The sequence below is a fragment of the Ruditapes philippinarum genome, unplaced genomic scaffold, assembly GCF_026571515.1.
Source record: "Ruditapes philippinarum isolate M1 unplaced genomic scaffold, ASM2657151v2 ctg5286_1_1_1_1, whole genome shotgun sequence".
In the NCBI taxonomy this organism is placed as follows: domain Eukaryota; kingdom Metazoa; phylum Mollusca; class Bivalvia; order Venerida; family Veneridae; genus Ruditapes; species Ruditapes philippinarum.
In genome coordinates this window covers 13,360-25,657 of record NW_026863533.1, presented here as the reverse complement: position 1 = coordinate 25,657, position 12,298 = coordinate 13,360, and the positions used below count along the sequence as shown (strand labels likewise).

Genomic DNA, 12,298 nt, shown 5'->3' with positions numbered 1-12,298 from the left:
GACATAATTTCGGCGCAACGGAAAATAAAGATTTGCATAACTGGTAGATCTTATGTTTAAACATAACTTAAGAATTTGAGAATAATAAGTAACAGTCTTTTAAAAATGATTTACTTTCCTTTATTTTAGAAAATGTTGAAAATAGGATATTGTAAAAGATATTTAAATTACGGCGAAATGGACACATTTCGGCGCATCGGGGATTATTAGTTTTATTATATATCATATTAGTCAGATCCTTGGTCCGGTTTGCAGAAGTCACTTGATAGTTTATTGTCCTATTGTAATCGTTGGAATTTGACGGTAAATGTTAAAAAGACAAAAATTCATTGTATTCAGAAAAGGTGGTAGACTAATATGGATAAGTGGTTTTATAATAATCAAGAAATCCAGGTAGTAAATTCATTTAACTATTCTAAGGTGTGGTATTCACGAGTGGGGGTCATTCATGCAAGCTACAAAGACGTTAGCTGGAAAAGGGCTCAGATCATTATATTCATTGTTACAATTGTTACGTGACTACAAAGTACCAGTTAACATTACGTTTAATCTCTTTGACGCCTATGTTTTATCAATTTTAAATTATGGCTGTGAAGTATGGGGGTTTATGAATGCAGAAGTTTTGGAACAGGTACATAAAAAAATTTGTAGGTTTATTTTAAATGTTAAACAGTCAACAAATACTTTGGCATTATATGCAGAATTGGGGAGATTTCCTCTTTACATTGAAAGGCATATTCGTATGATAATGATAAAATACTTTCTTAAGTTAAATACAGGTAAAATAGATAATTGTATATTGAGAACAATATTGTGTAGACAGATATATGATGTTGATGTGGTAAATTGTTCAACAAACTGGGCTTCAAAAGTTAAAAACATTCTTCAGTCAGCAGGATTTAATGAAGTCTGGTTATATCCCGATTCTGTTAATAAAAAGCTATTTGTACCTATTTTTAGGAATACATTACGGGATATTTATTTATATAAGTTGTTGGAATGGGTGTACGGACATAATCCCCTTCGGACAAAATCCCCATCATGTATTTTTGTATTATCTGGACATAATCCCCTTCATGTGTGAAATTTTGAAGTGGACAAAATCCCCTTCATAAAATTGCTACCTAGGACTAAATCCCCCTCGGAGGAATTTTTGGTTTATAAAGTGGGTATGAGAGCGACATACTGCATTATACTGTGTGGTAAATATCTTAATGTATAAAAAAAAGTAGAAAATATTTCAGCAGAAAAGCACATTCAATCAGCACATTTTAATCACATTAAAATTGCTTTGTTAAAGCATTCATAACAATCAAGTTGTGCAGTGATCTTGGTTTGATTAAATTATCACTCTTTCATCAATAGAAATTTTAACAATGAATCAACTTATACAATCATTGAAACAATTATGGCTAATAAAAACGTTTTTCATACTTATCAATTTAAAACAATTAAAGAAATTGTCTAATCAAATATGTGTTATGCAGTTGATAATTTAAACTTCTAAACTAAATAAAGGTTAACTATTGATACATAATTATAAATAAAAAAACAAAAGATCATTATTCATCAATTTTTAGGGAGTATAATAATACATTATTCATCAATTTTTATGGAGCATAATAATACATAAGAAACCTATGAAACAAGGGGATTTTGTCCGGGTAGTGAAGGGGATTTTGTCCAGCCTTGCAATAACACGAAGGGGATTATGTCCACCCATGAAGGGGATTTTTTCCGAAGGGGATTATGTCTGACATTCGTCCGGGGTCCGTACTCGACAGCGAAAGATTAATGGTCTAAAGGAGGTAAATATGGTTTTAATAACGCACACAAGCATGATTGTAGTAGGTGTCCGTGTGGCCTATGCATGTCCGCTTCTTGATCCTTTATTTTAGGCAACAACACATGTTGAGTTTATTTTAGACAACACGTTCAACATCCTAACATATAATGCATATAATGGTCTCATTGGCCTCCCGTGGATTATTTCATTAAAATATCATAAAAACGTTTTGCATTCTCCTTGGCATCATTCACTGAATAACTTAATTCTAATTAAATAGGTCACCACTTTCGATATTAATACATTTTAAGGGCATGACTGGCGACATGTCCGGGGATCGTACTCTCAGTGCCTGAAAGGGCGAATGGACCCTCATTAAACATAGACAACACACACGCATATTAGGTAGCACAAGTTACAAAGCCATTCTACCGCCCATCTCTCATCTATATTTATTTAGTAATCTTTTATTAAAAGTAAATTTAAATCACTCCTCTTACTGTAATTATTACATATTAAAAGGTTTTTGATTTAAATCTAGTGACTTCAAGAAATCTTGAATTAAATGCTAGTCTGTTATTTAGTTTGATAACTTAAAACTTGATGCGTAATTTTGGTGTTTTGTTTATTTCCTATATTAAGTCCAGAATACAGGGAAGGCGAGATGAGTCAAAGCTTCAGCTTTACAAATATAAGGAGAGAAACTTGCGAAGCCAGGTTGTGATAGCTTTGCAACCTGTCGCCTCGGGGGAAGCCATCTCCTGCTACAGATTAATTAAAGTTACGAGCCATCGCCATCTTTATTCAGAATTTCAGGCATAGTATAACTTTGTGAATTTATGCATTAGGTTCTACTTTTTCACAAAATCATGCAACTTATTAGACAACGAGGACATACCAAGAAAAATTGATTAGTGCTTCGGATATTCAACTGTAATAGAGAATAATTTTCAAGGCTGGTTTTGTACATTACCCCAATTCCTAAGTGATAATATTTTAGCATCAGACTATCATTTTTTCATTTTGGCATCCTATTCAATCTACTCCAATGTAAGAAACAAGTTATTTGGAAATACACCATATCTGATATCTTTGCACATATCCTCGCCCCTCGCATCAGTGTAAATATCAACATAAAAATGCTATACTAAATGTACCTCTGAAAATAAGTACAGAAACTCTTGTTAATTTACATGCTTCTCAGCAGATATTAATTTTCACCATGTTTATGTTTGAAATTGTTGTTTGTCCATATAAATTCCATTTACATGTGCATTAACCAAAGGTCAGTACTTGCTGATTTGATGGGGGGAAAAAACAACAATGAATACTACAAATATGAAAATATAGAAAATTATATGTTAAATTACGTACCTATGTCCGGATTCAAAGTTGATTTTGCTCGTTTAATAAAAAAAGAAATTTCGCCCAGTTTGCAAAGTGGAAAGAATATACATCATATAACATCATTTAACGATAATTACAACGTTATATTCGGTCATTAAATTGATTATCTGAAGTATTCAGAAGCATTCAGCCAGCATTACGAAAGCAACCGATATTCGATTGTAAAATTAAAATTTCTAGAAAAATACAATTACAAATATATATAACATTGTCTTCTTTCTTTCAAAAACATGTCTCTTAATTTAGAACGACTGCTTTATTCAATCCAGTTTGTGGTTCTAAATAAGTGCTTTTTTAGCTATTGATATTGAATAACAAAATGTACACTGAAAATCCTCATATTGTTGTAATACATGTAAAATTTTATTGGTTGTTGAAAATATATTATTCACGTCACTGCTCAGCTATTTCTGTGCTACTGCTACTGTTGTGCTACTGCTACTGCTACTGTTGTGCTACTGCTACTGTTGTGCTACTGCTACTGCTACTGTTGTGCTACTGCTACTGCTACTGTTGTGCTATTGCTACTGCTACTGTTGTGCTACTGCTACTGCTACTGTTGTGCTACTGCCACTGCTACTGTTGTGCTACTGCCACTGCTACTGTTTGTGCTACTGCTACTGTTGTGCTACTGCTACTGCTACTGTTGTGCTACTGCCACTGCTACTGTGTGTGCTACTGCTACTGTTGTGCTACTGTCACTGCTACTGTTGTGCTACTGCTACTGCTACTGCTACTGTTGTGCTACTGCTACCGCTAACTGTTGTGCTACTGCTACTGCTACTGTTGTGCTACTGCCACTGCTACTGTTGTGCTACTGCTACTGCTACTGTTGTGCTACTGCTACTGCTACTGTTGTGCTACTGCTACTGCTACTGTTTGTGCTACTGCTACTGTTGTGCTACTGCTACTGTTGTGCTACTGCCATTGCTACTGCTACTGTTGTGCTACTGCTACTGGCTGCTACTGTTTGTGCTACTGCTACTGCTGTGCTACTGCTGTGTTATTGATACTGCTACTGTTGTGCTACTGCTGTGTTGTTGCTACTGTTGTGCTACTGCTACTGCTGTGCTACTGCTACTGCTACTGTTGTGCTACTGCTACTGTTGTCCTACTGCTACTGCTACTGTTGTGCTACTGCTACTGTTGTGCTACTGCCACTGCTACTGTTGTGCTACTGCTACTGCTACTGTTGTGCTACTGCTACTGTTTGTGCTACTGCTACTGTTGTGCTACTGCTACTGTTGTGCTACTGCGCTACTGTTGTGCTACTGCCATGCTACTGTTCGTGCTACTGCTACTGTTTGTGCTACTGCTGCTGTTTGTGCTACTTGCCACTGCTACTGTTGTGCTACTGCTACTGTTGTGCTACTGCTACTGTTGTGCTACTGCTACTGTTGTGCTACTGCTACTGTTGTGCTACTACTTGCCACTGCTTACTGTTGTGCTACTGCTACTGTTGTGCTACTGCTACTGCTACTGTTGTGCTACTGCTACTGCTACTGTTGTGCCACTGCTACTGTTGTGCTACTGCCACTGCTACTGCTTCTGTTGTGCTACTGCCATTGCTACTGTTGTGCTACTGCTACTGCTACTGTTGTGCTACTGCTACTGTTGTGCTACTGCCATTGCTACTGCTACTGTTGTGCTACTGCTACTGCTACTGTTGTGCTACTGCTACTGCTACTGTTGTGCTACTGCCATTGCTACTGCTGCTGTTGTGCTACTGCTACTGCTACTGTTGTGCTACTGCCATTGCTACTGCTACTGTTGTGCTACTGCTACTGTTGTGCTACTGCCATTGCCACTGCTACTGTTGTGCTACTGCTACTGCTAACTGTTGTGCTACTGCTACTGCTACTGTTGTGCTACTGCCATTGCTACTGCTGCTGTTGTGCTACTGCTACTGCTACTGTTTGTGCTACTGCTACTGTTGTGCTACTGCTACTGCTACTGTTTGTGCTACTGCCATTGCTACTGCTGCTGTTGTGCTACTGCTACTGTTGCGCTAACTGCCATTGCTACTGCTACTGTTGTGCTACTGCTACTGCTACTGTTGTGCTACTGCTACTGCTACTGTTGTGCTACTGCTACTGCTACTGTTGTGCTACTGCTACTGCTACTGTTGTGCTACTGCCATTGCTACTGCTGCTGTTGTGCTACTGCTACTGATACTGTTGTGCTACTGCTACTGCTACTGTTGTGCTACTGCCATTGCTACTGCTACTGTTGTGCTACTGCCATTGCTACTGCTACTGTTTGTGCTACTGCCCTGCTACTGTTGTGTGCTACTGCTTACTGCTACTGTTGTGCTACTGCTACTGCTACTGTTGTGCTACTGCTACTGCTACTGTTGTGCTACTGCCATTGCTACTGCTGCTGTTGTGCTACTGCTACTGCTACTGTTGTGCTACTGCTACTGCTGCTGTTGTGCTACTGCCATTACTACTGCTACTGTTGTGCTACTGCTACTGCTACTGTTGTGCTACTGCCATTGCTACTGCTACTGTTGTGCTACTGCTACTGCTACTGTTGTGCTACTGCCATTGCTACTGCTACTGTTATGCTACTGCCATTGCTACTGCTACTGTTGTGCTACTGCTGTGCTACTGTCAATGTGGCTACCGCTACTGTTGTGCAACTGCTATGCTACTGTCACTGTTGGCTTCCGTTACTGTTGTGCTACTGCTGTGCTACTGTCACTGTTGGCTTCCGTTACTGTTGTGCTACTGCTGTGCTACTGTCACTGTTGGCTACCGCTACTGTTGTGCTACTGTTACTGCTAACTTCGCGTTTCCTACTGCTGCTGCTACTGCCTACTTCCCATACATGCTCATTGTGTTTAATTAATATCATTTTCTTTGAGGCCATACACTCAGATAATGCGAAAGTATCTTTAGATGTAGGAGAGACAATTTAAAAACCGTTACACGATTGGAAATATGCGCCGCAATCTGCGGTCCCGTTCAGATAATTATTGGCGTCCGCGCCGAAGCGCGGCGCCCCTTTATGGAATGAAATCAGATTTTGTGAAAGGGCGACAGCAACTTCTCGAGCCTTTTAGTCGGTCATAATAAAAGCCGATCATTCCGATCGGTATGAAGGTGCTTGATTATTAATTAATCCGTGGTACAGTGAATAGCGAACTTGCAAACATTTTCAAATGAAATACCCTTTTTTATATTAGGTAATGATTTACATTAGCAGTACAGTAACAGTAGCACAGCACAATACTTTCACGTTCACAGTCGGTTATCAGCCGTGTAATTATAAGACGCATAATTTCATTTAACATGTAAATAATAAGATTGCAAACTTTTTCTGATTTTTTTGTTTGAATTTAATCATCATTTAATGAATTATCGAAGTTTGGAAGTTTTATCTAGTAATTGTATGAAAAGACTATATCCTCAATTTGCCGGTAAACCATTGTATACCATACCTCGGATTTATATGTTATGTAAATCCGTGACCATACCAATTGTTTTTCTCTGGTCTTTTCTGGTATTTATTAACACTTGAATAAAATATTGACAAAAATTGATGAGATGTAAAATGTAATTGTTTTTTTTTTTCAATACTGAGGTAAAATGAAATACATGTCTGTTCAATCCTTTATAAATTTGATCGATAAAGCATTGCATAATAAATAAATATTTGTCTCGTGATTTTTATAACCAAAGGCCGATAACAAAATAAAGAAAATCAAGTTAAACATTTTGATGTGCTAGATATTGACATGTAAATGAAATCTTAAACCGTTTTCTGTGCAAAGTTGATTTTTTTATTATGGGATTGTAAGAATAATTGTACGGTGTATGTATGGTGTCATTTACTATGACACACGAATGCCATTTGGCATTGTTCGAGTATCTACCGAGACACTCGCGACATTGCAAGTGACATTTACTGTGTAAATACTGCTTATGCAATATACATCTTATGCGTGAGCTTGAAAACGTAGACACCCTTCGATAACAAAATTAAAATCAATATTATTATCATAATCCTATCGTCCGAATGTTAACCAGAAAATGATCCCGAATGATATTAAAGTCAGTAGTCAATTGACCATACGAAGTCATTTGGCTGCATTCTTCTTATTAAGAACAGAATTTGCTAATGACAACAAAATGACCCCTGTTGGTTTCTGGTTGTAGTCTTTGTCGTCCTTGTAGAGGTAGTCGCTGTACTGGTCGAAGTTGTAGCAGTCGAAGTCGTGGCAGTAGTGGTCGAAATAGCTGTAGTCGTTTTCATAAACGTAGTTGTTGTTGTACCGCTAGTCATAGTTGTCGACGTTGTTTAATCGTAGTCTTCACACTCAGTTTTATCCGTAGTCGTGCTTGTAATCATAGTTTTGTCGCCGACTTAACCATTGTTGTCTCCGTCGTAGTAGTGGCAATGGGAGTCATATGTGCCGTGGATGCCGTGAAAGTTGTTGTTGTAGAAGGCATTGTAGTCGAAGTCACAGCATTAGTAAATTATTTATACTGTCGTAATCGTTTCAATAGCCGGCATCTTACTTTTAGTAAATGTCAAAGTAGTCATGGTAGTCGTCGTAGTATAACCGCAACAGACACATTTGTGAACACTGTATTGATGACGATTATGATTCTGCTAACGTCGACGACGGAAAAATTTATGATGATCACCAGCATTGTCATCTTGCAAAAATGATCTTCACTCGAATACAGCGACATGCAGCATCTGGACGCATGAACACGAGAAGGGCTACTAAATACTAAGACAGATTATGACGATGACCACTACGACTTGAACAACAAGTACAACAATGCCGACGACTACGGTGCGTTAAATTGTATGTACGGTGTTACCGCGTAAACTATATATATATATATATATATATATATATATATATATATATATATATATATATATATATATATATATATATATATATATATATATATATATATATATATATATCGCAAGCTGTATTGCTATATATTTATGTAAATGATCGACTGTTAATTCTGAAAAAGAAGAATAGCTAATTAAAATTAAAATTGATCCTCTTTAAACCTCAAAGTACAAAAAAATTACTGTTGTCTGGTTGTCTGAAAAAAATCTCCTTTATCCGGATAGACAGATAAAGATAGATATATTTGATCGGTAGATGTTCTATATTCTATCCTAGATAAAGTAGAGTCCTTGTTATCAGTCAAGTTCGTCCTTGTATATAGGAACGGACTTTAGCTGTTAACTTTAGTCAAACTTCAGTAGTGTCTGAGTAAAGACGTCCCTGGACTAAAGAAAGAAATCACCATGGCACAGCTTCCACCTCCACCACCAGCTATAAAAAATCCGGAAATAAAATATACACAGGTTCGAACATGTTTTATTAACGTTGATTAAATTTTAACTGTTCTCTTTAATGTTCCATTCATTTTCCAAGCAGTAATTTCTTAAAATGATGGAATTAATGATTTCTAAAATTTGATAGGACTTTGTGATCAGTCGTGTATTCTATTTACAGAACTGTTTATTTTAATGCAATATTATGAAAATTAAAGAATCAATCTAGACCTGTCTAAATTGTTTCATGCAGCTATGCATATTTTCGTGTTTATTTTCTTCCCCTGTTTATATACATGCAAAGTACTAAACATTTCAGGATCAAAATAACTTTTTTCGTTTTCCACTTTTTTTCTATTTTAATTTAATTTTCATTTTTCTATATTTGTTTGCCGACCAATTGTAAAGTTCAAATGATACTCGAAATTACGAGTAATTATTAAGAAAAACATTTGAATTAAAAGCAAAATTCATTCAAGGCCAGGTTCTTACATTTTTATTGGTTAATAATGATATAACGCTACACAGTTTCTCCCAGATATACATGTACGGTGAGATACGATAGGGGTCATGAATTAGTCCGAATTAAACCAGGACGAAATATATTACCCATAAAATATTTGTAGATTGTTTATTTAAGATCCTTCACAGTATAAAAGTGGTCTCGTTTGTTTATTTATGTATTAAATTCAGTTCTTTCTCTCAATATAAATTTTTCTTTGGTGTACAACTCTAAACTGCAAGTGCATACTAACCGTAAAGAGAACTTTAGTAGATTACTTGTTGAATGAAATAGATCGTTAATAAATGAAGTAAATCTATATCATTAGTATCATTATTATTATACTGAAAATTTCCGATGCAAGGTTAAACACCGGCCGGGCTACATATCTTTGAAATTCATTGTTTAGAAATGTATAGTTCAATAAAAATATATATGTTTCGTGGTGTATATGGAGAGGTTTTTGCTTCGTTTAAAATAAAGCTACTAGAGTAAACACCGAATACTCTTATAAATCATTCTTCTTTTTATTATTGCTTAGTTGATATATTTATTAATAAATTGTAACTGTGACACACTTTGTGTACATGTATATTACTATTATATTTGAAAATCAGTTATAAAATCTAATCACTATAATTACATTGTTTGTATCAATTACAGTGAACAATAAGAATTGTGTAGGCAAAGATTTACCACATTGTGAATAATACCGGGAAATACACTCTAGTTCTGATCTGATCCTATATCATAATGTCCAACCGGTCAATTAGTAGTGTTCATAGGAAATTTGTACTCCTCTATTACGATGACCATAGATAACACATAGCTAACCTTAAATAAACTGTCATATCCGCTTAAAGCGATAATAAATTCTGATAAACACTTACATGTATTAAACATGTATGTAATTATGTTAATATATTGTTGAGTAAGAAAATATGCCAAGGGTAGATAATTCACAATGGCCAATGACTTCAGTCGCAAATGTCTTCTTTTACACTAAATGGGTACCATAAAAACCTGTTTTGGGATAACCCTTTCTATTTCTAGCTCGCCGGCCGATTTGACCATTTCATTTGAGGACATTGTATATTATACTTGTTAGTATAATGCAAAACTTTGTTAAATACAAGTGTAAAGCAATTATTTGATATAATACACAAGTAAAGGTATCATTCGATCAAATACACTAGCAAAGCTATAATTCGATCAAATACACTGGTAAAGCTATAATTCGATCAAATACACTAGTAAAGCTATATTTCGATCAAATACACTGGTAAAGCTATAATTCGATCAAATACACTTGTAAAGCTATAATTCGATCAATACACTGGTAAAGCTATAATTCGATGAAATACACTAGCAAAGCTATAATTCGATGAAATACACTAGTAAAGCTATAATTCGATCAAATACACTTGTAAAGCTATAATTCGATCAAATACACTGGTAAAGCTATAATTCGATGAAATACACTAGCAAAGCTATAATTCGATGAAATACACTAGTGAAGCTATAATTCGATCAAATACACTTGTAAAGCTATAATTCGATCAAATACACTAGTAAAGCTATATTTCGATTAAATACACTAGCAAAGCTATAATTCGATCAAATACACTGGTAAAACTATAATTCGATAGAATACACTGATAAAGCTATAATTCGATCAAATACACTTGTAAAGCTATAATTCGATCAAATACACTTGTAAAGCTATAATTCGATGGAATACACTAGTAAAGCTATAATTCGATCAAATACACTAGTAAAGCTATATTTCGATTAAATACACTAGCAAAGCTATAATTCGATCAAATACACTGGTAAAACTATAATTCGATAGAATACACTGATAAAGCTATAATTCGATCAAATACACTTGTAAAGCTATAATTCGATCAAATACACTTGTAAAGCTATAATTCGATGGAATACACTAGTAAAGCTATAATTCGATCAAATACACTAGCAAAGCTATAATTCGATCAAATACACTAGCAAAGTTATAATTCGATCAAATACACTGGTAAAGCTATAACTCGATGATATACACTAGTAAAGCTAGAATTCGATCAAATACACTGGTAAAGCTATAATTCGATCAAATACACTTGTAAAGCTATAATTCGATCAAATACACTAGTAAAGCTATAATTCAATGAAATACACTAGCAAAGCTATAATTCGATGAAATACACTAGTGAAGCTATAATTCGATCAAATACACTAGTAAAGCTATAATTCGATCAAATACACTGGTAAAGCTATATTTCGATCAAATACACTAGTAAAGCTATAATTCGATCAAATACACTGGTAAAGCTATAATTCGATCAAATACACTAGTAAAGCTATAATTCGATCAAATACACTGGTAAACTATAATTCGATCAAATACACTAGTAAAGCTATAATTCGATGAAATACACTAGTAAAGCTATAATTCGATCAAATACACTAGTAAAGCTATAATTCGATCAAATACACTACTAAAGCTATAATTCGATCAAGTACACTCGTAAAACTATAATTCGATAGAATACCAAGTAAAGTTTTTTTTTAACAAAAATACATTGATTATTTGATAAAAGTTACTAGTTAAACTATTATTTGTTAAATATATGAGTAAGGTTTTTACTTGATGAAATACATGAGTAGAGTTATTATTTGGTGAAGTATATGAGTAAAATCACTAGTTGATTCAAAGTTATTGATAAAGTTGGCAATTATTAATAAAATATTTAGTAAAGCTATAAATTCATACAAAGCTTACCGAGTGATAATGTTATTTTTTATAAGCGACACTGGTCTACAGGAACATCTCGGTTATTATTAATAATCATCATAATGTACATTTATAGAAAAATTCATTCTTCTTATTCCAAGATTTACGGAAAGGGTCGAAAAGTTGCTATTGGGAATCGGTTTCTAACTTTTGGGGAAAAATAATACCAAAAACGTCTACAGCTGTTTTTTTTCATAACCATTGATATTGATTTAAGAGAATATATCAAACCACTTTTAAAGTATGTGATTTTCATGTGAGAGTTTAAATAGCTATCAATTGTATGAATAGTTTATGACGTTTATAATACACTGTTTATATATCTTATTATATCTACTCATTTGTTCAGACTTGACCTTCATAGGGTTTAATAACGTGACCAATATTAAATTAACATTTATATGATGAGGTGAATAAACTGGAAAGTCATAAGTATTCTTATTAATGTATATGTCACTTTTTAACTACTCTTCCAAATAATGTATTTCTGGTA

General features: G+C 34.5%; 1 protein-coding gene across 2 annotated transcripts in view; it reads left to right on the top strand.

Moving 5' to 3' along the window:
* The window catches only part of LOC132722328 (aldehyde dehydrogenase 1A1-like), a 46,611-nt gene that overhangs the window by 26,533 nt on the left and 7,780 nt on the right, over positions 1 to 12,298 (top strand). The window contains exon 1 of one of the 2 annotated variants that reach the window (XM_060706805.1): positions 8,380 to 8,539. The exons of the other annotated variant lie outside the window; for it this stretch is intronic. Coding sequence (XP_060562788.1) covers positions 8,480 to 8,539 — 60 coding nt within the window. The 5' untranslated portion in view covers positions 8,380 to 8,479. Of the gene's footprint in view, positions 1 to 8,379; positions 8,540 to 12,298 lie in introns of those variants that run through there. 2 annotated transcript variants of the gene reach the window in all.